Source organism: Heloderma suspectum, chromosome 2 (genome assembly GCF_057233095.1).
Source record: "Heloderma suspectum isolate Gila_16-S chromosome 2, 16-S_ref, whole genome shotgun sequence".
In the NCBI taxonomy this organism is placed as follows: domain Eukaryota; kingdom Metazoa; phylum Chordata; class Lepidosauria; order Squamata; family Helodermatidae; genus Heloderma; species Heloderma suspectum.
The window spans coordinates 107167419-107192751 of record NC_139459.1 but is presented as its reverse complement, the minus strand read 5'-3'; the positions used below and the strand labels follow the sequence as shown (position 1 = coordinate 107192751).

Below are 25333 nucleotides of genomic sequence, written 5' to 3'. Positions count from 1 at the left end.
GCAAGAGAGGAGATTGAGGAGAGCAGAGCGACCATGCTCATCTTCCTGTTCCTCGCATGTGTGTTCACTCCAAAACAGAATGCCTGAATAGGCCTAGTCTCTGTCACTGTCGCTCTTTCCCCATTCACCATACAAGTGAGTTTTACCTGTTATAACCTGCAAGATCCTGGGGTTTTATTTCACATGGTAAAAATCTACAAGCTTACTGGCTGCAGTCTGTGACAGTTGGAGCCACTTAAAAGATAAGGATCAGGGCTGGACAGCTAAAGACACTTACGGATCAAGACTGGAGTCATGGGATTAGTAGGCTAGAAGTGGAATGAACAAGGATAGATGGAAAAACTGCTACTATTCTCTGCCCCAAGAGGTTAAGCTGAATTGAACAAAACACTTTCTATCCACCTTTTTCAAACAGCTTGATATTCTACACACTGTCTAGTTTAGTACCGACCTGTACTTTGCGGGCTTATAAACTCATTAACTGTGGGGTAATAGCTATCGTGTGCTTGCAGGGGCTCTGATGCACACTGTGGGGGCCCTACATGGGCAGGTGGTTCCCTATTATTTACAGTATTGGTAACACCTCCTTGTCCGTGCATGTGGAGCTTTTCCTGGCTCTAATAAGAATGGGGAAGCCCCTCAGATAATGTTCTGTGTGCACAGTCGAGCCCTGGGGAGCTTTAAATCGCATCAATTATGGTTTATCTCTTTGATGTTGTGCCAAGAGGCAACTACTGTTTTAAGCTGCAGCTGTACCTTACCTCTAATCAGTGATATAAGTTGTCTAGATTGTAAACACAACTTATCTAGCCTGGAGGGTCTGCAAAGAAACAAAATGGATGTATTAGCTCTGAGTGTTCAAAGATGTTCTGCGGCAGATTTCTAACCTGAGAGCGTGGAGTTTGTCTAACAGTGACTGTGTCAATTAAAACGAGGCCATGTGAGCTGGAAGACCAGTCCGAGAAAATGGCATACTTCATTTGTTACTGGACAACACATGGAGATGCAGGAAATAAACCAAACAAATGGTGCACTGCCAGGTTTTGAAGTCAGTAGATCCTCAGCTGTGCAAATGGTTAATTAAAAAAGTGAGTAGCTGCATATAAAGCTCTTTGCTCTGTAGGAAAAAGACAACCTTGTAATTGTTTTTTTAAATAGACCACTAAAGCTTAAGAGAACAGGAAGGACAGGCATTTTTTTTAACTCTTCCTTATCTTCTAGTTAAAACATTAATCTTTTAAGCTTTCTCTTCATAACATTGGTCACACATAAGTGGTTCAGTGGAGAAAAATGATCACAGGACTGGCTTATTCTATAAAGAAGTGCCTTATTCGCACTCTGTTCTTGCTGCCAGTAATCACTTCCTCAAACGTCTCCCATCTAATAATGGAATTTGTTGTCTTGGATTTCCTCCTGGATATCTGCACAATTAATTGTGAACTGTATATGGCACTTTCCTCCTCAGACCTAGGGAGAGCCTATTGCATTTGTTTTCACAAGGAAAATGCTGTGCTTCCATATACTGGTGTGATCCCACAGAGCGGAGACAGCTAAGGGATGTTGCTTGTAGTATATATAATGGCAGAATACTTTTGATTTTACTTTTGGATGACAAATTGCATGATTTGTCATGTTTACTCAGAAGTAAATCCCATTGAGTCAATTAGGACTTACTTTCTAGGAAGTGTGCTTAGGACTGTAGCATAAGAAGTTGCAAAAATATTTGTGATGAATGAAGTCTTTTGCTCAGAAACATACAAAGACATTTCTCTCCTCCATCCCAAATTTTTCAGGTAGATTGGAAAACCAATGAGTTAGCAGAACATACACTTTGAGACCCTCCCCCCTTAAAAATACTAATTTTCTGCCTTTTCCCAGTATATGATTGAAGGTCAATTTCACCATGGGTGACATCAGAACTGCTCCTTACTATACGAAAATAACCTCACATTAGGTTGGATCCAGGACTTGCCTTCTATGAGAGGAAAGGCTACACTCATAGAAAGTCCCTCCACCTGATTTTGGGGGATCTCCCTCACCACACTCCACAGCTCACCCAATTCAGAAGGGTCTCCTGACTCTATGTGTCACATTTTAAGGGGCCTGGAGAGACAGCCATGGGAAGGAGGGAGGGGGCAGGGAAGTCCTCTTCAGCCACCACAATTGATCCAGTGTGAATCTGGATCCAACCCATTGTGATGGCATGGCTCCAACTACCAAGGTTCTGAAAATGTTTTGTGTTTATGGATTTTCGACAGTTTATTGTCCCTTGATCCTGGGCATTTGAGACCTATATGTGCAAGTGCTTCCCTTTATGCTTAATGCTCTGTCCTTTTCGCCTTCCCCCCCCCCTCCTACACACACACACAGTTCTATAGTTGTGGGAGCAGAGTAATATGTCCCCATGCCCTGTGCTTGGGCCTCTCTGACTGGTGGCTATTAAACTAATTGCAACTAATCATCTGGGACCGGATGGAGGGGAAAAGCTGTTTTGCAGGACTGTGTACTGGGTATAATGTTAAGTTTCCACTTGCCACTAATGTTTTCTGTAGGCAGCATTATATCAGTGCAAGGTGTACTGCAGTTTGGGAGGCAGAAAATGTGGTGGCAACTTTCAAGCGCCTCCTAAAAACCCACCTTTTCACCCAGGCTTTCCCTGGGCTGTAACTGCTGTTGGGTTTTACTTTGGTTTTACATACTACTTTTAAACATTTAAAGTCTTACATTAGGTTTTATCATGTTGTATGTTATGGTTTTAATTGTTGTGAACTGCCCAGAGAGCCCTGGCTGTTGGCCAGTATATAACTGTAACAAACAAACAAACAAACAAATAAATAAATAAGGCATAGTCCCAGTCTTTGGAAGGTAAAAAGCAGGGGTGGGCAACTTGTAGCCCTCAAGATGTTATGGCCTGCGATTCCCATCAGCCTTAGCCAGCATAACAAATGGGGAGGGATTATGGGAGTTGTAGGCCAGAGCATCTGGACGGCCACAAGTTACCCACTCCTGCTGAAAAGGATGCTCTCCTCCCCCCTGCCACAACTTCACTATACCCCCTTCTCCATCTAGTTTTGCAGCACAGAGATAGCTGCATGGCGTAGATGCCTTCTTCTAGCACAACATAATGCAATGATTACTTCCACTGCACCAGTGCATGGAGACATATATGCAACACTGTCCTACTAATACAAGTCTTAGCAGGAGATAGGACCAGGTTCTAACATATAGATAGAATTGAGAATATACTAAGAGCAAGAATACACATTAAAACACAGCTTTGGGCAACAATAGCCTGATGTCCATTTCTTCCTTATAAAGCATCTTCAGGAGTGATTGATTTGCATTTTGAAGTAAACATCAGCCTAAATCAGTCTCACAATTCACCAGAAATAACTTGAAAATATGGTGATTCTCCCATTGCATCTCCTTTTATACATTTCAAATTTGTTTGTATTTGTTTGTAACCATTGAGAAAAAACAACTGCTGCCTGCCATATTTGCCTGTTTGAGAAAGTGCACTCCAGTTGTCGTTACTGGTATTGGGGGAGGGGGGTTGCTTTCTATATATGCAATATGTTCCTTAACCTGGATCCTGTGCAAACACATACATTGTTTTGATGGGATTTCTGTAATATAGACAGAATTTACAGGAATATCATCTCTTCCCTAGGCTAGCAGCATGAGCTTTTTTAAAAAGAGGGGCATTAATGGCTTTTTGGTTAGAGATTTTAGATTCTAACCACAACTAGGGATGTACACATTGTGTAAAATCCATTCCTTTGGTGTTTCGCATATTGTCAGGCACCTGTCGATCCATCGTCCATCCATCGATGGAACTGACAGAATTGGATTTGCGCGTATGCGCATTTGCACAAATTTGCATGTGCAAAAACGCACAAATTCCCCCCAAATGTGCATTTTCACACTTTAGCCTATGGGGGAAATGCACATTTTTGGATTAAAAAAAAAAACAAACCATATTTTTCTACAACAAAATTTTCACAAAATTCGGGAAAGTTAGAAAAATGATCTGCAAGCCCACAGAATCTGCCCAACGGGGGAAAGCCAATCCACTGCAGAATCCACAGGTCAAATTCATGAAAATCTGAACTCATTTGGTTCTGTTGTGGATTACTCTGGAATCCCTAACTATAGCCCCCCCACCCCTCATGGCAAAATGGATCTCTTTGAAACACAGAGGAATTTTGTTCTCTCGCTTCTATACACAGACAAGAATGAGCTGCTTCTGCTGTGTATCCTAATTATAAAGGCTGGGGTTAAATTTCCAATGTTATGGCTAAATCACTATGGGCCTTCCGTTATTCTCTATCTTAGTTTTCTTATCTCTCCCCTACACACACACACACACACACACACACACATCTACCTCCATATTACTTGACAAAATAAAGCATCTCCTGCATTGATTATTGTCTCATTTCGTATAAGAACAAATAGAGATCTGTGCAAGCCAAGTGACTCAATGTGATTATCAGTAAGTGTCAGTACGACAGCTAACAGTGGAGCGGGTCCCATGGTTGAGTGCTTTAAGCTATATAATACATAGAAACATTTTATAAAACATAAATATTTCCAGAATAAAAATGGTTCTTTGGCTAATAACAACTATTCCCTTCTCTATGTCCCCACTCTTTTTCTCTCTTTTTAAAGTCAATTGACCCAGGCCAGCAATTCACATGGGAACACTCTAACCTGGAAGTAAATAAACCAAAGAATAGATATGCGAATGTTATTGCTTATGACCATTCTCGAGTTCTGTTATCAGCAATAGAAGGTAAGACATTTTGAAAATGAAACCAAGTAAGCCTGAAAACACTGTCACTTAACAGCAGTTAATTTCATTTTTCCATAGGATGAGACTCAACCAAAGTGCAGAGCTTTGAAATACGTGTAATATGGATCTTTTCTATGATATCAGCAATTAATCACATGAAAGTCTTCATTACAAAAAATGTCATGCTAAACTAACTTGAATGGTACATTGATATAGTTCTTTAACTCAGAGCAAATGAGTTAAGGAACACTGTTGTATGTGTGTGTGTGTGTGTGAGAGAGAGAGAGAGAGAGAGACTGTCAGTGCAATTGAGAAAACTGAAGGCTAACTGAACAGTATTTCCTTCTAGTGATAATCTGTGAACCAGAGAGAACACTCTTTTGCTTTTTGGTCTTCCTCAGAGACTTCAGATCTTTCTAAAAGCATTACATAACAAAATATACTGAGCAAATATGTTTTGCAAGTTACTAATAGATACCATGTGAACTTCAGCTGTTTATGTTATATAAGATTATGGGAATATTTTGAGATGTGGTGTGGTGTGACCTGTCTGGAATAAAGCCTGTCTCTTTGCTGTGTAAACTGTGAGCATGTTCCTGAAAGGCCATAGGACTGATCCCCTACATCTCCGTTTCAGGCAAGAGAGGACAACCTGCAGCTCTGAGCAATCAATCAAAAGTCTTTGGCAAGCCATCAGACTTCTGGCAAGAGCTGTCTCCTCCTCTTCCAGCAGCCCGCGGAGTAGGAAGGAAGAGAGAGCAAAAAAAGGCTAGGAGAAAGAGGGAGAGAAAGGGGGCTGGCCTTGCCCACTCTTGGTGCTGGTCCCACCCAGCACCAGCTTATGGCCCCTGATAGATTATCCCCAAGAAAATCTGGTCCTCCACAGGAAAACTGCTCCCCACCCCTGATTTTGTGGTGGGGGCAGTTAGACATCTGGGAACAGACCTTGAAAAGCTGGGCCCAACTTTGCCGGACAATCTGGACCATTAAGCAGCTCCATATTAAGCGGCTTTTATATCCATAGTTTCAATAAAGGAGATCCAGTGATCATCTTTTATGGAGGGTTAATTGATGTGTTTCAGAGCACATTATTTGCACGCATGAGGTTTGAAATCAGATTACAAATCTTACTAGTTAAAGGATCTCGGGGAATGCAGCTACATTAAGCCAATGTATACAGCCTTGGAGGGCTGGGTTTAAAATCAATTGGATAGCTCTGCGTAGATTTACCACTATAGATAATGGGTAGAACCTAGCACACTGTTAAGGTCTTGCCATCCAAATTGACCAGAGGTTTCATTGCTTTTCATTTCTGTCCTAAGCATAACTTGCCTTCCAGATTGACCAGATGATGCAGTACTACTTCCAGTGCAGAAAGAACCCCCTACTCCTTATCTTGGGCATTAGAGATTTATCCATCAAAGGATTTTTTCAAAAGCCAGCACATTATTAAATGCTCCTAGAGATAAAGGATGCTGCTTTTGGCATAAGGGGATGTTTCAACTAGCTTAGCTACTTGCATGGAAGATCATAGTTCCTTCTTTCCTCACATGCCACATGTTAAGTTGTACAGCACTTGATCTGCACTTACATGAACAATATCTTCTCTTATACTACCCAATACAATCAGACATGGGACAGAGCAATGACTGTATTTGTAGGTGTAATCAGTTCTCCAGTGTGCTATGCAAAGCCAAGTAAATGCTTACTGAAGAAAAACACAATCCCACTGGTTGAGCCTGCATCTGTGTGTAATTTTTTGCAGCTGCATATCAGAGGTTTTGATAACAGACACAGCTTTTTTAGATATATTAGAAAATTTAAATGATTGCCTTGGAAAAATTTGCATGGAATAATCTGCTTACATTTGTTCCACCTGTAATGCTCATACTGACTGCATTTTAGCAGTGTCAATTATATTCCCTTGTATCAAACTACCCAGTCCAAATGCCACTTCACTTGTATATTAATTTGAGATTTGGCTATCCAAAAAGTAAAATAAACATTTGCAGGTGCAGTCCTTGACAAAGTGACTGGGGTTTGCACTTTCAGTGCAATTATGGCCCTTCGTTTGGGGAATTCAGGAACATAGCTGAACCTAGTATGCATTTCTAAATTGTTTTTCATTTCTGTGGAATAGTGGTATAAGCTGTAAAAACTGCATCTTGGGTCAAAGCAAGATAAGAAAAGATAACAATGTTAGTGCCAGGCAGGCCTCATTGGGGAGATCATTCCAGAATTGGGGGGCCACCACCTAGAAGGCCGTCTCCCTTGTTGCTATCTTCCGAGCTTCCCTCAGAGTAGGTAGCTGGAGGAGGACCTTAGATGTTGAGCATAGGGTACGAGTAGTTTCACGTTGAGAGAGGCACTCCATCAGGTATTGCAGTCTCAAGCCATGAAAGGCTGTATAGGTTAAAACCAGCACTTTGAATCAGGCTCGGAAACATACAGGCAGCCAGTGCAAGCAGGCCAGAGTCAGTTTTATATGTTCAGACCTTCTGGTCCCTGTTATCAATATGGCCACTGCATTTTGCATGAGCTGCAGCTTCTGAACTGTCTTCAAAGGCAGCCCCATGTAGAGTTCATTGTAGTAATTTAATTTGGAGATTACCAGAGCGTAGACAACTGAAGCCAGGTTATCCCTGTCTAGATAGGGGTGTAGCTGGGCCACCAACCAAAGTTGGTAGAAGGCACTCCATGCCACTGAGGCCATCTGAGCCTCAAGTGACAAAGATCGCTCTAGGAGAATTGTTGCTGCCAGGTGGCAATCAGTCCGTTGTTGCTGCCAGGTGACAATTTAGCACATCCACAACCTCACCTGAAGAAGATGAAAAGGAGAAATAGATCGGCATTTTATCAGCATACTGATGGCAATGCACTGCAAAACTCTGGATGACTGCACTCAACAGTTTCATGTAGATGTGAAATAGCATGGAGGACAAAACTGACCCCTGTGGAACTGCATAGTGGAGAATCCACGAGGCCAAGCAATATTCCCCAAGCACCACCTTCTGGAGCCAACCATCCAAGTAGGAGCGAAACCACTGCAATGCAGTGCCTCATACTTCCAGCTCAGACAATAATCCCAGAAGGGTACCATGGTCGATGGTATTGAAAGCCACCAAGAGATCAAGAAGAACCAACAAGGTCACACTCCTCCTTTCTCTCTCCTGGCATAGGTCATCATACAGGGCAGCCAAGGCTGTTCTGATCCAATGAAGAATTCCACTCAACTTCTTCAATGCAATCAAAATATAGCTTTAGTGTAGATGCAGGGAGTCATGACAAATGATAAGACTGCATTTTTATTTAATCCCAATCACATCCAGACAGTGTTCAATGTATTATCCAAATCCTTTAACACCATCATGTATTGATATTGTGTATGTGGTGATGCTCTTTGGATTAGTTTGACACATGTTGAGATTGACCACATCCTAGACAAGCTTTGAAATTTTAATTGTGCCAGGAAGTGTTCAGTCAAAATTTTGACATGTTAAGTATATGTTTGACTGGTCAGAAAACCAGTTCCCTTACAACAAAGAAAATGTGTTGAAAGTCTACCTTGTAAAAAATAAGAAGATTTGGCCCTCATTGACCCTAATCCATATCAATTGCATTGGTAAATTCCCTATGCCCATGGCACAGCAGTTCTCTGAACAGTGAAAGCTCTAGGTGTGCAAATGTTTTACCTAGGGTTCTATTTCCTTTGAATGAAGTGAATAAATGACTTGTGGCATCTGGTTTATTTACACATGTATATAGGTTGAGCATAAGTTGGAGGTTCACATCAACACTCCAGAAGATTTCTGCTCCCTCATTAGATTTCAGGGCAGTTTGTGCACCCTAAAGATCCCTACAGAGCTCCAACTAAGCTCTCTCACTTGCCAGCATGATCTCCTCTGAGTCTCTCCCCCCACCCCGCCCAGTTTCCAGCTTCTTCACAAACACACAGCTTGATCACCTCATCCCCAGAGAAGGGTGGGTGAGAGGACAGAGGAAGAAAGGCATGGGAGGGGCAGGGAATAATCGCCATCCATCACATTTGCATTCTTGGGCCATCTTAGTGCCCATAGAAATACATCACCTGAATGTTACCAAAGCTATCAACAATCTTCTTCCAGGTGTTAAGAGATCTTGCCTCAAGGCAGCCCACAATGAACACTCTACTCCCAGAAATACTACAGTCAAGAACCACAGGGGTTAGAAGAAATCCCAAGGGCCATCCAAACCAACCCCAAATCTCATTACAATACTTCTATTTGAACCATTCGTCATCTAAGAACATAAGAGCCGTGCTGCATCAGACCAAAAGTCCGTCTAGTCTAGCATTCTGTTCACACAGTGGTCAACCAGCTGCCTGTGGGAAACCCCTAAGTAGGATATGAGTGCAGTAGCACCCTGCCTCTCATGTTCCCCAGGAGCTGGTGCACATAGGCATACTGCCTCTGATACTGGAGGTAGCATGGCGAGGAACCACTGATAGTCTTATCCTCCATGAATTTGTCTAATTCCCTTTTAAAGCTATCCAAATTGATGGCCATCTCTACATCTTGTAGCAAGTTCCATAGTTTAACTATGCACTATGTGAAGTAATTCCTTGTATCTGTCTTGAATCTCCCACCAATCAGCTTCGTGGGATGACCCCAGGTTCCAGCATTATGAGAGAAAAAGAAAAAAATTTCCCTATCCACTTTCTCCACGGCATAACTTTGCACACCTCCATCTTGTCTCATCTCACTCACCTTTTCTCTAAGCTAAACTGTCCCAGATGTTGTGACCTTTCCTCATAGGGGAGTTGATCATTTTAGTTGTCCTTTTCTGTACTTTTCCCAACTCTACAATATCCTTTTTCAGGTGTGGTAACCAGAATTATACACAGCATTCCAAATGTGGATTTGTATTGGCAGTTTCACTTTTGATTCCTTTCCTAATATTGCCTAACATTGAATTGGCCTTTTTCACAGCCACCACACACTGGTCATAATTTTCATCGAGCTGTCCAGCACAACCCCATGATCTCTTTCTTGATCAGTCACTGCTAGCTAAGATCCCATCATCTTATATGTGAAGAGGGATTTTTTTTTTTTGCCCCAGTGTGCACCACTTTACACCTGCTTACACTGAACTGCATTTACCATTTTAATGCCCATTCGCCCAGTTTTGAAAGATTTCACCATATCAGAAATGCCATTCCTGTTGAGCAACTGTAGGGTACAGGTTAACAGGATGGAAGTAGAAAGCCAAGAATATAAGATTCTTCATGACTCACAGTGTGTCACTCTTGACGTATCCATAGCAACTGTGTGAGGTATGTTAGGCTGAGTGTGTCACTGGTCCAAAGTCACCCAGTGAGATGCATGGCTGAGCAGGGACTTGAACTCAGGCCTTCCTACTTCTAAATGCAACATTCACCACTACCCCACACCCCTTTAGCCATGCTTTTCTATCAGCCTTGGCTGACATTCAGTTTCGTTGACACTGAAAAATCCAGTCACATCAGCACAGATCGGTTTTGGGCGCTTGATTTCAGTCTCTTGAAAAGCAGTTAGATTTATTACACTTCCTTTTTTGGTTAGAGCTTTTGCAAGATTTTTTTCTCGAAATCTATTGGAGTCCTATTATGTTTCTAAGATTCTGAATTTTAAAACACTGGGTTATAATGCCATATTTAAGCTGAATGTCTTTTCCTAGCTTTGAGACTTTATTGTCAACTTCTAAAGAAACAGTAAACATTCCAAATATGAAAATATATAGGCTGCCTAGCATTACATTCATTTCACAGCTGCATTTGTTTTTGGGTTACCATGGAAACTAGTGCTTTGATGTTCTTAGAAAATTTTTTCAAAGGAATGTAGCCAAATATGTTGGGCCCAGAGTGCATATTTTGGTACATTTATTTTTATACTTCCAAGAATTTTCTACTAATATATATATATATATATATATTCATAGGGTCAGCATCTGAATTTTTTAAAAAGTTCTCCATTAAGTACTTTGTTAGAGGGCAGCAGGAATAAGCATATGCCAGTGGCTCTGGGGCCAAATTTTATTCTGTGCCAGTGTCAGAAAGCCAGTATGATATAGCAGATAAGGAGATGATCTGGCACCAGGGAGATCTGGGTTCAAATCCCTGTTCAACCATAAGGTTCGCTAGGTGATCTTGGATAAGCCACTATTCTGGGTCCTAATCTCCCTCTCACAGATAGTTACAAGAATAAAATAGGCTACCCTATATACGTTCCCCTGTGCATTTTGGAGGAAGTCAGGATATAGATATGATAAAGGTGAGTCTGTAGTGTATGGAATACCTCAATGAGTCCCTTTCAAATTGACCTCCCACCAGTATTTTAAATGAAAAGAACTCAGTTTTTCTTGACAAAATTCAAGAAAAACTTTATACCTTTCCTCTCTGTTTCTGGTACTCCATAATATTTCAGTTATGTGATTTAGCTGTGTATTTTCCCTAGATTCTGTACAAGCAGTTCTTCAGGCTATCTCATTGTTTATTATTTAAAGGAGTCGTCAATGGCACAGTTTTCCCAATATTTTTTTGTTTGTGTGTGTATATGTTACCATGGTGGCTTTTAATTTTATTAATCTGCTTACCAATATGTATCTTGTTTTAACCTAACCTTAACACAAAGAACATTCTTATTTGCGTCTCCTTTAACTTTCTTTACCCCTTAGTTAAAAAACAAAAACGAACAAACCATTGTTTCCCACCAAGAGTGGTACATCTTCATCCTTTTTGTGCATTCATCTATTTTCTGAAGATAATTGTTTACAAGTGCTTTGGAGCTTAATCCTATTACTTCAAACTCTCTTTTAAAATATTCTTTAATTGCACATTTTTTAGAACAGCATCCCCGAAACAAAGGTTTATGGTTTAATTTGTCTTAAATAGGGAGATCTTGCAGTACTTAGCCTTTGTCAAGACTTGAAACAATTTCATGATGTGATTTCAGTCTGCAAATAAAGTATGAAGTCTAATTAAAGCTATTTAAGATGACAACTTTCTTCAGTGAATCAAAGGAAGAATGCTGAGGTCTGCATTACCAGACTCTTTCATTTACCTTTGTACACACAAAATGTTCAGTTTATTTTAGTGTATTTTTAGTACAGCTCATAAAAGCAGTCTAGTCGTAAATCAGTAACAACAGCAAGGGAAGTTCATACAACCACAATCCCTGGTATATCTAATGTGTGCTAAAGAATTGCTTTGTTCTTCATGCTCCATGGAGTGAGTAGGGATGTACAAGACTTTCATGTCTGTTTGTAAATCATGGGAATATGGCCTGTACGTAATCCCAAACGCGAGCATGGGCGGGATGGGTTGGTTGGTGTTGAGAAATGTTCACGAAGCCCCAAATTTGGGATCCCATTCAAAAAAGTGTCTTTTTTTAAAAAACGTGCATTTTGAAATGCTCATTAAAAACAATAGCACATTTTCACACTTTAGTCAATGGAGGGAAAGTGTGCACTTTTGAAAAATACAGAGAAATGCACATTTTCCCATTTGAAATGAGAAATTCCTATCCAAATGAGCCCCAAAACAGGTCAAAAACAAAAATGTGAACAAACCAAAATGAGCTTTGAAGTGATTTTCAGAGAATTTAGGTGAACTTGAAAATTGCTGGTTCTCCCATCCCTAAGAGCGAGCGAGCGTGTGTGCATGCACATGTGTGTTAAACTGTAAAACAGATTGAATCCGAAGGACAGAAGGAGGGGATAAGTGTGAGTGTGACATGCATATATATGTATGTACAAAAATGGAGAACCCTAGGGGGAAGAAGTCCAGATCCCCCTGCAACAACTGAGTATGGAATGTGTGTGTGTGTGTGTTTATGCAGTCAGAGGACTGCCTGGAGACAATGGCCTAATACTCTTTAGCTTTCATTCCATGATGAAGAGAAGAATGAGATGATGTTTGAATGGTTCATAGAAATGACATTTTGTTGTGTCACTAGAAGTTTATTCTTTAAATTAGTTCACAGCTAGATCTGGGACATGTTCATTGGCACACACTCTGCATAAGATACTGAGCCAAACTCAAGGCCCAGTTTCTCTAATGCTGTAAGAAGAGCCCTACTAGGTTCTCATTAGTGTTAATTCAAGAACAGAATTTGATTCATTGTCCCTTTTCTGACCCACACAGCACACACACACAAAGCTAACTACCCAAATTATTGACATCTCTGTCCATTATACCCAAATTTAAGTAATGATGGCAACTGCTGCTGTCCTTTTGGGTAAAGATGCCTTCAAGCTATGGACCTATGCAGCTTTCATCAAACTGCCTGCACCATTTGATTGTTTTTGTGCTATCAGATGTGACACAGTATTGGCTAGGGTCTCCCCCCCTCCCCCATGCCCAGCATGAATTGGGGACTCTGGTAGGAGAAGCAACTCTATAAAATGACATTACATTTATATTTATATTCAATTAGTCATCATTTCATTTTTATGCTGTTTGCTAGGTATTACCATTTTTTTGTTTCATTTAGTATTAAATAATATGTAGTGGACAATTAAAATGACAAGGCATGTGCCTAAAGGGTATTGTGCCTGAGGTGATTTTCCCCCTTCGGAAGGGTGGATAATAAATGTAGCAGTCTCTAGGTGTGAGTCAGAAGCACCAATGTGTGATGTGCTAGGGTTCTTTTAAACATTTCCATATTAGCAGCTCTTCCCATCAACTCCTAAACTGAATTTAATAAGCGGGGATGGAATAGTGCTAATAGGTATTAGAGCTAATGGCAGAAAAAATAACTGAAAATAGTTTATATGAACCAGAAACAATTTTCGTATCAGCAGATCTTGTGCTAAATCACCTTATTACCTTTTAAAGTAATAGCATTTCAATTACTCATGATCAGGTTCCTTGTGATATAGTTTAGGCTCTGTATTTTGGAGGCTCTGCATTTTGGAGGTTAAATGTGTCTTTTTATCAGATCACTTCCTTCCTACCCATCTTCCATGGAACTCAAGGCCAGTATACATAGGGTTCCCAGGTGGTCTCCCATTCAGGCACTGAATAGGCCCAGATCTGCTAAGCTTTAGCAAGGTTGCTTCATCATGTGCCTTCAGACCATTCTGGTGTTACGATGTTTGCCTTAGTAATGTGCCATCTGTGCTAACCTTGCTAGGTTATTTGCACTAGCCACATTCAACACAATCTCCATAAGAGCATAATAATTGCCTGAAAAAAAGTCCAGTTAGTCTAGAAGTCTGTCTCCAACAGTAGCCAGCCATATGTGACTTATGGATGATACTCACAAAATCCTTCATCTGTATGAACCACAAGCCTACCCATTTTTTTCTATATTTTCTAGTTTAATCCCAAGAATGTTGGTTTTGTATATGATGTAATCAAAGCTAAAACCCTAAGAGGCCTTGCCATCATATTCAGCATGGGAAACTTCTATTGTCATTGTACTGGGAGGCTGTTTAGATCTGGGCTTTTAGTTTAGGTTCACTTACCATAAATTATGACTTCTTGAAATACCATAAGGAAAGGCTGTGGCTGATTTTTGGGCCACGCATTTCCCAACCATGATTAAAGTAGAGGAACTGGCGTCTTGGAAAAGGCTTCTTCTGAATCTTATTTCTTACACCAGTGAGCACTGGGTTCAAAGAATATTAGAGTAATCTTAGATGAAGCATTGGCTGTATGTTCCCTTGCTGATAATGTTAAAACATCCATTCTCTTGGCTAGAAGCCAGCCTTCCCCAAAAATCTCTGCCACTTCATGCACAAAAAGGGCATGGGAGTAGGAGTTTTCTCTTTGTTTGCATTTGTTACTCTTTGTTTTATTTCCACGGCTTTTATTTTTTGAAATAATACATGCATCACAGAACAATACCAGACATTAGTAAATGTAATTCTGATTTATGCAGAAAAATGTTTCTTTTATACATGCCCAGTCCACATCTTTCCGTTATAATACCCACTAGGTATAGATTTCTCTTTCTGGCCGCATTCTCCCTCTCATCTGCTTTGTGCAGAAGTGGTTTATCATCTTTGATAAATGGAGGATGTGTGGCATTGTGCCCGGCTAGTGTTATTTTCTGAATCATTAACTCATATTTCCACATTCAGGAAATTCATGAAAAGCTTCTCATCTGCCCAGAAAGTTTGAGAACCCCAAATTCTCTGCTTTATAATAAACTCTTCTTCTGAAAGGCTTAACGCAGAGTTTGCGAACTAGATCCCCTGAAGTAGAATAGCTACTGTGCCTTTCATATATAAGTAATTTGTAGCATGAGGAGTTATCAGGTTTTTCCCATTATGTGGGCCTCAGCTCAGCATTATACAAGCATTTGCCATGCCCAGAATCACATCAGGGCTATTTGGATTGCAAAGTAGGCATATTTGTCTTTGTTTTAACCTTTTAATAATAGCATGAGCAGTTCTTTCAGCATCAAGAGCTGCCTTTGTATTGAGCAGTGGCTTCAATAACACATGTTGGACATGAATACCAGTGTACTTAGAAATTGCCTTGTGATTCCTTACGTTCAGCTTCTGGTACAAGACCAAAATGGCAGTCCCATGCATGCTCACAAGCAGACACTTAATTCCCTTCTGAAATCAATGGGACTTTAGCATGCATTCTATGTGTATGACTACAGCCTAAGTCAATTTGTAAAAAGGAGATTGCAATTGCTTGTCTTCTGTAAACTGCAGCCTGATTCACACAAGACATTTTCCCTTTATACATAAGAAATCCAGCCATTCTTGGACATAGGCTGGTATTGACAAATGCAATGTGTGAACCAGGTAAACACAGATATGGCTGGTAATGGTTCCCACAATCCTGGGCAATACTTTTCTCAGCCACCATGATTGCACTGTCCACACATTACTTTTCTCCATGCCAGTGAGAATACAAGGGATGGTCACGAGTGTGATCACAGATACAAAATGTACAGGTGAACTCGACCTCAGAACACCTTTTACATCTTCCTTCGTTATTCCCAAATGCAAATGGGTCTCTCATCCATTGTTTTGTGCTGATTTCTACATCTCAGTACATATTTGGAAATCACATTGCAGCTCTTCCACATTAAAGCTCCTATGCACACTTTACTGAAAGTACACATGCTTAGAATTGCACTGTTTCAACCATACCTGGGGTTATCCAGAGCACTTGGTATTAGATTCAAATCATAGTTGAGAGTTTTGGCTTCCCACTCCTTTACACTTGTACTGCTACTCAGCATCTAGCCAGATGTTACACATATACTACCTGAAACACATATACTACCTGAAAGACCACCTTCCCCTGCCCTGTGTAGACTAATAATCACTAAGAACTTTGGGGGCACTGTTGGTCAAGCCATGACCCATACATAGTAATCTCTTGGCAGCACAGAAATGAGTTTTCTTTGTGGTGGCGCCTACATTTTGGAATGGTCTCTCCTGTGTTGTGCAAGAACTGCATTTATGCACTTTTTCCCCCAGCACATATTAAAAACATATTTTTTCTCAGATGTTTCCTCAGTCACTAAATATTGTTTTTTACTGCCTTAGATTTTAAGTGTTTTGATGTTTAATTTCTATTTATTGTGATTTGTTTGTTTGAAATTATACTGAAACTAACACTCATGTGGCTTCCCTAAGTTCAAGGTACATGCATTTCTCTATAATATAGAGAGTCTATACTGTGTTAGAAAAGAGGGAGACAATAATTTGAGAAGTGGCCCTGAGAGAATGGTAAACACAGGCACAGAAGTCCTTTTTATTTACCTTAGGTACTTGGGATCTTGTAGCAGCATTCTACCCCCACCACTTCTGAAAACTAGAGAGAGAGCTTATGACTGAGAGAAAATAGTCATCACTTTTCTCCCAGCATTATAAGCTGTCCAATTTCTGGTTGCAGTTTGCTGCTGCTTATACAGATTTTAAAAAGTCTTTATGGTTGTTCAGGGTCACCAAGGATGAAACTGCAGGTCAAAGCAAACTTCATAAATAATCCATACAATTTAAAAATCCTTTCCAAACTGTACTGAAATTTAAATGGGGTTGTAAGAGGTCAGTAGTCTCCTTCAAAGATAATTGAGTGGTAGAATGAAGAATTAGGCACATGGGAAAATAATATTTTTTTTAGCAAAAGGAAAGTTATCTTAATGAGATTATTCTATTATACTTTCAGATTTTCCATTTATTTTGAAGGGCTCATTTACTGAGCCAGCTGATGGCTAGGAGTGGGACAGCAACGTATCCCATCTTTGTGCAACTCACTAGTGAACCATGATCACAGAAGACCAATTAAGAAAATTAAGAGCTGGTCCACCCTTCTGGTTTATCCTTGAGCTATCAACTGCTGTCACTGGGGGCTATCAGTGTCTAGGGTAGGGAAAGCATTTGTCTTCCCTGAAACTGTGATCCCAACTGCAACCTCCTTACTTGCTTCCATAAAAGTTAAAAGGCTCCAATTGACTTACATGGGACAAAGTAAACAGGTTTCAATCTGCAAAACAGTTTAGGGGAGGAAGGGACATGTGGCAGTGTAGTGTCCTGTCCCACCCCAGTGGCCTTCCAGCGTTCACCCATTTGCTCTCCTTATGTAAGTGAATAGCTAATTCACTCCTGGTCCTAATTCAGCCCACGGAAGTTCCCAATTTGGCCAGTAGAGCCTCCTTTGATTAGGGGGTGGGGCTTCACCTCCAAGCCCCACCCCCTAGAGGAATTCCCAGTGTTAACACTGATCTTGGAAATAACAGCAAGGATTCCCCTGTCCACCACTGAGTGATGCACAGTGAGTGATGCACAGGAAAATCCCAGTAGTTATCTTCTATCACAGACCAGAGATAAGAGTGGGATGCAGGCAGTAGAGTGGCTAGGACAGAGCTGGGAAGAACTTCTCCTCCCATCACCAGCAGAGTCTGTTTGCACATCACAGTGGACTTACCTGGGCTGCACATTCCCCCATTGTGAAGGATGTGACAGGTAAAGCATTCCTGGCCGAGGTGGTGACTGGAGCCTCCAGCTACTATTTCAGTCATGGCGGCTTTGCCCACACTGCACTTTCCTCCATTGGTTAGGTGATAATTGGATTTTGTAAGAAAGTTGGTTGGAACCATAGCTTAGCTAGCATGCCTTATTGAAGGCCAGATTTTGACCTGGTTCACTCGTAACAACAACCGGTCGGTTGAACAACCTATGGGTTGTTGTGCATGAGTGGGAGCAAGTGAGCATGCTGCCTCCTGTGCATCTGCTACTTCCACTTTTACATCACAACCTGCTCCTTCATAGGTTGTGGAGCATGACATCTGAACCTGGGCCGCTGGTTTGTTTAGGGGCTAAACAGATTTAATGCAAAGATAATTATAATTTCTCTAAATCATTATAATCACAGATTGCATACTAGAGTACTAAGGCCACGTAAAAAATCCACACTAAATTGAATGAACCATCTTAAGATGCTAAGAAAAAAACAGAAAACATTGGAAAGTACTGAAATGTCAAGTTATTTTGCTTCTGGATCAGAAAATTAACATGAAGCAATATGGACTCTTAAGGATATGTCTTCCTTTTGCTTTCTAGGCATACCAGGTAGTGATTATATAAATGCTAACTACATAGATGGTTACAGAAAGCAGAATGCCTATATAGCCACCCAAGGAGCTCTCCCTGAAACATTTGGAGATTTCTGGAGAATGATGTGGGAACAAAGAGGTGCAACTGTCGTGATGATGACCAAACTGGAAGAAAGGTCCAGGGTAAGGTACCTTTGTATTTGTGCATTTTAGCAGGACTTCTTTTAAAAATAATTTATCCATAAAGCTGACTTCCAAATGTGATGGGGTCCAAGCATCCTCCAGTAACTAGAAATCCAAAATATTTGTAATAATGCCTTCATTCATTTCAACTCCTTCATTGAAGCTATATTGCACTGAAATATGTTAAAACTACCAAAATTAATATTGTTTGTTTTAAACATATAATCTCTTTCCAACCCTCTCCACAACAGTATATAGAAACCTTCATGCACAATCCATAGAACTTCTACCAAACAAGTCCTATTCATTTCACTGGCTCTGTGTAGGGGGGAAAAGTATTAAGCACATTAAAAAGTCTTGGAGGTTTGGTCTGTGAGTTATTGATGTAGCTTAGGTACAGTGCAGTGAAAGTGATCTCTAAAGGCATACAAAATATTATATTGTATTTTGCTTAGGCGTCCTAGGGCTTATTCACACAACCTGTTCATGTGATAGCACTCCTTGGTATTCCTAGTGATAAACTACAAGTTTCACTGGCATTGCATGTATGATACTGTTATCATGTTTCTAGTAGCACGTATCAGTCTTTCGTACCGCATTGGCGGTACTTAACACAGGGTGGCACACTGGGATGTGATATAAAAAGACAATCTGTGATACAGGATCTGGCTTGAAGACTTAACACAATCGCTTAATATCTGCAGTCGGAAAACTCTTAAATGCTACTATCAACGACTATTGCATTAACCAAATGTATCCTGAAGTACTGTGCTATTCTATTTTCTCTATGATTTTCCTCTTATTAAAAAAATTATGGGGGTACATTTGGCATAGTCATGACATTACTGAATTGCTTATTGCTTGCATGCATGTTCAACCCATATTAATAGTGCTACTTTCAAATGTCATTTGGTAATGGTGACTCCAGTGTAGGATAAATTTTCATCAGCTTACTTTATTTTATCTTGGCACAGCAGGCCTTAGCTGGTGTCAGCGTAGATAGTTGTTTTGCGTTGGGAAAATGAAATTCTGCCTTTTTTTCTAATTATCTGCTTCTAATAATAAAGTTAACTTCTCAATGGTATCAGTACTACCACCCCAGTGTGAGGGGAACAAATAGTTTTTGCAGAAGACTTCGTTACTTAAATGTTCACAGTTTATCATAACACTACAGACCACTACTAGACCATTCACAGAAATACTTTCTCAATGCACTTCTTAATTGCTTTTTGCATTTCCCAGTTAACTCCAGGGCACTCAATTGTTCTTTCCAAAGTGCTGGTCAGAATAACAATGCCCTAGTTAGCGTATAGTTTTACTCTGGTGGCACATGCTGTGAGTCTTAGATTCTAGTTGGCATTCGGGATGTACGACAACTTCATATCGCTTTGTTTTTTGACTCAGATTTGGCCCATTCACACCTCCGAACATGAATACAAGCCCACCTTTTCGAGAAAAGCTTGCATGTCCCCTTCTGTTTGCTTTCGAAAAATTGGCATTTTACAAAAAATACTCACTGTCATGCTTTAATTTATGAGGGGACAGTGCATATTTCGGTGTGCACTTTCAAAAATTCTTTTGTGAAATGTGCACTTTTCCAGTTTGAATGAAAAGAAAAAACAGATGGTAATCCAAAAGGGGAGCAAGGCCGACCAAGCTTTAAGGTAGAACTTGTCAAGCCTTGCTGGTTCCTCCCCCTCTAGCTGGTCTGTATATCAAAAATGGGAACTTCTCTCTCACTTTTAAGGAGGGTTTTTAGTGGTTAGTAAAAGACAGGAATTTAATCCACCCTTCCTGATCAATGATAGCCCATATATTTAAACCACAGTGGTCTCACTGGGAGCAGTTCCATGCACTTAAAATAAGTGCTATACCTACCTCTTGCTTTCTGTTAATACTGTATAAGGCCGGGCTGCACAATTTGTGACCAGCAAGTTGAACACAGCCCATCAGCCATGTGCAACGGCCCACTCTGGCCTTGCTAACAAAATTTAGCATGACTTGCTAAAAAAATTTCCCCCATGACTTGGACTGCAATACAAAGTCTGCAAGCTATAATCAATGGCTGAAGGATGTCATTCAGTTTATTCAGCATACATTTTGTAGGCCTGATAGGCAGCAATTTTGGTGGATGAATGGTTAGGACTCCTACACGCTTCTACGTACTATACATGGGCATCCCATCGCTCACCCTGAAAAGGCTGAGGCTGTGTGTGCATTCAAGGGGCTGTAGGGGCCTGCTGCTCCCAGCGCTGCTTCCTTCCTTCCCCTGCCTAAGGCAAAGAAACTTGGCTTTCGGTAAGGAAGGTGGATGCCGTGACATCAGCTCTCAGAAGAAGTGTTGTTGTTGTTGTTCTCCTGTATGGTTCCTTCATTGTTTGTGTTTAGGAGGGTAGTTAAAACTTTTCTTCTTTGTAATCTGGCTTTTGAGTCCTCCTTGGATATTTTGGCTGCTGCTCTTTTGCTGTTTGCAATTGCTTGTTTATATTGCTCTGCTGTTTTTCATGTATGTCACTCTGATCTTCCTCGGGACAAAGAGCAAGATATAAATGACTTGTGGCTGAACGCAGCCCACCAGCCATATCGTGTGATCCACCAGGGGTTCAACAAACCTCCTGTTCTTATTGCCTGACTAGGAATGCAGAAACGAGGGGAGGGTTATCAGACATATCTGGTGGGCTGTGTTCAGCTTTATGAGTTCAGATAGTGCAGGCCTGATGACAGGAAGATGCTGTACAATCCCCACACTTTAAATTTTTTAAGAGCACAAACAGACAAAATAGCCCAAATGAGATGAAAAAACTATTAAAATACAACTGGCATTCTAGCAATGCTATTATTCATTGGGTTTTGTATTCTACCCTGCTTAGGAGACAGAGAGCAAGAGCGAGAAGCTTTCTTCTCCTGTACTGGCAGACTTGATAATTATTTTATCTTGAAGGCAAAAGCATTCTGCCATGGGACTTTAGCTTCTTTCCATCTTCCATCGCATTTTTGTTTACTTGCTTTCTCGTTGCTCAGTCCTGTAGTTTTGCTTCTGCATTTCTAACCTGTGCTGCATAGATAAAGGGATTTGGGGCAGCAGCCAGGCAGGGGGGAGAGAAGCATCAGCAGAAACGAACTTAGTTGGTTCATTAGCATGTGTTAGATGTCTGACTAACCCCAGCTTTGAGAACTTACATATTCAACAGCTGAGTACGTTGAATGAAGACGTTACAGTGAATTAGTTATTCATTTGTTTGCCTATGGGGAAGCTGCAGGGCAAGAGGAGCTCTTTCATTTATAACCCTTCACACTTTATTGTTTTCACTTTAAATGTCATCTCCCAAATCTCACCTGACCTAATCCAGATCTCAGAGAGAAAATCAGTCCATTACTTCACTATCACACACATAATTTATATCAAAAAGGATTATGCACTCAGCAGTGCATGGCAGAATATTGATAACATACTTATTACGTGCATGAGTTTCGTTTGTATGGAAAGAAAAGAAAATATTAAGGGGTGGAAAGTAGAGATTAGAAAAAGAAGTTGACAGTTACAAGGCAGGAATACATAAAGTGATTTAAAGCATTAATATTCCTATACTTGTGACTCATAGCAAGATTCTTTTCTACAACATTTCCATGTGCAGTGTTACATCCCTTTTTGGTTCATTTCTTTCAACTTGCATACCCGTTGTGGTCTTAGATTGTTCCCATGTTGCATTATTTAACCAATCAAAAATTTAAATTGCTCTGGGTAACTGGCTGAGGGTGGAGAGAGTTTGGAGCAAAGCTAAGAAGTTATTCTGTAAAAATAACATTTTTGTTATCTACTCAAATGCAATTCTTGAAAAGAGATGTTGTGGTTTGTAAACTAGTAAATTACTGGCTACAACCTGTTGCAACGGAGTTGCTCTCCTAAGGTGTCTGTTGATTTATAGCATGGGGTTCATTAATATCACTTCTCCATCACAATCATTAGCATCATTTTCCTTCTATCAGTAATACTGCTCTTTAAAATTAGATGCTCTGATCCAAGTAGGGGCTAGACATCCAAGGAGCAGACTTCCAAAGGCATATCTCTGGCTTAAGGTATTGCATATGCAATTCTCCAAAGCACACCAGCAGTCAGGTGTTGTGTGCATATAATTGTCACTGATCACGAGGGGAAGTGGGAAACTGGATTCATTTCCTTCTTCTCCCTGCTTCCCGTTTCTCAGCAAATAGCTGATGGGGGGGGGGGGGTTTGACTTATTTTATTCAGCTATGTGTGCACAGTCCTCTGGCTGCTGCACACATGCTCTGTTGGATCAAAACCAAAATAGTTTTGTGGATTGGAACCAAATGTCAGTTTACCAACATATTCTCCAGTAACACAGGCTAGTTTTAAACTCCTACGTGCATTACAAATATTTTCATAACGTGGGAAGTATCCAATAGTGTCATTCTGCAAACTCAAATACTGCTAGTGGAGCTCCACCGAACTTTCCAGTGGCACAAGCACTTCTACATTACGCTAGTGGAGAGTGTGCTAGCAGAGCACATGGTCCACTCCCCTGAAAGTGGTTGCACAACCCATTCCTCAAGTGGTTGTGCAAGCAGAACTTTAGTTAGATTCTCCCTGTGTGCATAGTTCAGAACCTAGTTTCTGCTACTGCAGTTCATTTGCACTAGTGGAATGACACCATTGGATACTGCCCATAGTTTGTACGCCGTTCATACATTTCCTAGTATATCACAGCAGAAAAAGATATTCATTTGGTTCCAGGACTAGCTGCAGGTTGTTGTCACCCCTCAGCCATCAAGCTGTCCATGGGACTCTTTCCCATACTCATGATAGCTCCTTCCAGACCCACATCAAGGCTTTACCAGAGGGATAGTAGTGTGACTTCTTTATTCTCTTTATAGCCCCATTTGGGCCTGTGATGCTAAAAGAACACTGGAAGAGTTGCACTGTACTCCTTCCAGTGCTTTTCCCACTAGGAAATGGAGGATGAGTAATTACCCAGTGGTGTCAATGATCTCTCATTTCCTGATGGAATCACTGCCTGTTAGCAGCAGAGCATGCCTCTTTCTTGCTCTTTTTAGCCCTGTCAGTGCTGGCAGAGAAAGACTCTTCAGATATTGCATTACAAAAAAACAAAAACGAAAACAGATACCCTATCGGGTTGGATCCAGATTTAGTCATACTTAGAGAGTGAAGTCAAGTGGGCCTTAGGAAGCATTAGTAGCAACAAAGCTAGCGGAGATGACAGTATTCCAGCCGAGCTATTTAAAATCCTAAAAGATGATGCTGTTAAAGTGCTGCATTCAATATGCCAACAAATCTGGAACACTCAACAGTGGCCACAAGACTGGAAAAGGTCAGTTTACATTCCAATTCCAAAGAAGGGCAACGCCAAAGAATGTTCAAACTACTGCACAATTGCGCTCATTTCACATGCCAGCAAGGTGATGCTCAAAATCCTACAAGCTAGGCTTCAGCAGTATGCGAACTGAGAACTACCGGAAGTACAAGCTGGGTTTCGAAGAGGCAGAGGAACTAGAGATCAAATCGCCAACATTTGCTGCATCATGGAGAAAGCAAGAGAATTCCAGAAAAACGTCTATTTCTGCTTCATTGACTACGCTAAAGCCTTTGATTGTGTGGATCACAACAAACTGTGGCAAATTCTTAAAGTGATGGGAGTACCAGACCACCTTACCTGTCTCCTGAGAAACCTGTACGAGGGTCAAGAAGCAACAGTAAGAACCAGACATAGAACAACCGATTGGTTCAAAATTGGGAAAGGAGTACGACAAGGCTGCATATTGTCACCCTGCTTATTTAACTTATATGCAGAGTACATCATGAGAAATGCCGGGTTGGATGAATCAGAGGTCGGAATTAAGATTGCTGGGAGAATTATCAACAACCTCCGATATGCAGACGATAACACCCTAATGGCAGAAAGCGAAGAGGATCTAAAGAGCCTCTTGTTGAGGGTGAAAGAGGAGAGTGCAAAAGCTGGTTTGAAACTCAACATTAAAAAAACGAAGATCATGGCATCTGGCCCCATCACTTCCTGGCATATAGAAGGGGCAGAAATGGAAGCAGTGACAGATTTTACTTTCTTGGGCTCCAAGATCACCGCAGACGGTGACTGTAGCCATGAAATTAAAAGACGCTTGCTCCTTGGGAGGAAAGCTATGGCCAACCTAGACAGCATAGTAAGAAGCAGAGACATCACCTTGCCAACAAAGGTCCGTCTAATCAAAGCTATGGTTTTCCCAGTAGTAATGTATGGCTGTGAGAGCTGGACTATAAAGAAGGCTGAGCGCCGAAGAATTGATGCTTTCGAACTGTGGTGCTGGAGAAGACTCTTACGAGTGCCCTGGACTGCAAGGAGGTCAAATCAGTCCATCCTAAAGGAAATCAACCCTGAGTGCTCATTGGAAGGACAGATACTGAAGCTGAAGCTCCAATATTTTGGCCACCTAATGCGAAGAGAAAACTCCCTGGAAAAGACCCTGATGCTGGGAAAGACTGAAGGCAAAAGGAAAAGGGGACGGCAGAGGATGAGATGGCTAGATAGCATCACGGATGCAATGAATATGAACTTGAGCACGCTCCGGGAGAGAGCGCAGGACAGGAAGGCCTGGCGTGCTATGGTCCATGGGGTCACGAAGAGTCGGACACGACTGAACGACTGAACAACAACAAGAGCAGCCCCATTGAAATCAGTGGGATTTAAATAAGTCATGGCTGACTTAGGCCCCATTGATCTCAATGGGTCTACTCTAAGTATGATTAAATCTGGATCCAACCCATAAACTATAGACCAAGATC

The 25333-nt window shown here is 41.0% G+C and overlaps 1 protein-coding gene across 1 annotated transcript in view; it reads left to right on the top strand.

The window, feature by feature from the left end:
• PTPRD (protein tyrosine phosphatase receptor type D) overlaps nt 1-25333 on the top strand; it is a 592319-nt gene that overhangs the window by 499677 nt on the left and 67309 nt on the right. The window contains exons 25-26 of the mRNA XM_084834479.1: nt 4672-4795; nt 18344-18519. Of these exons, the coding sequence (XP_084690605.1) occupies nt 4672-4795; nt 18344-18519 (300 nt within the window). The remainder of the gene's footprint in view (nt 1-4671; nt 4796-18343; nt 18520-25333) is intronic.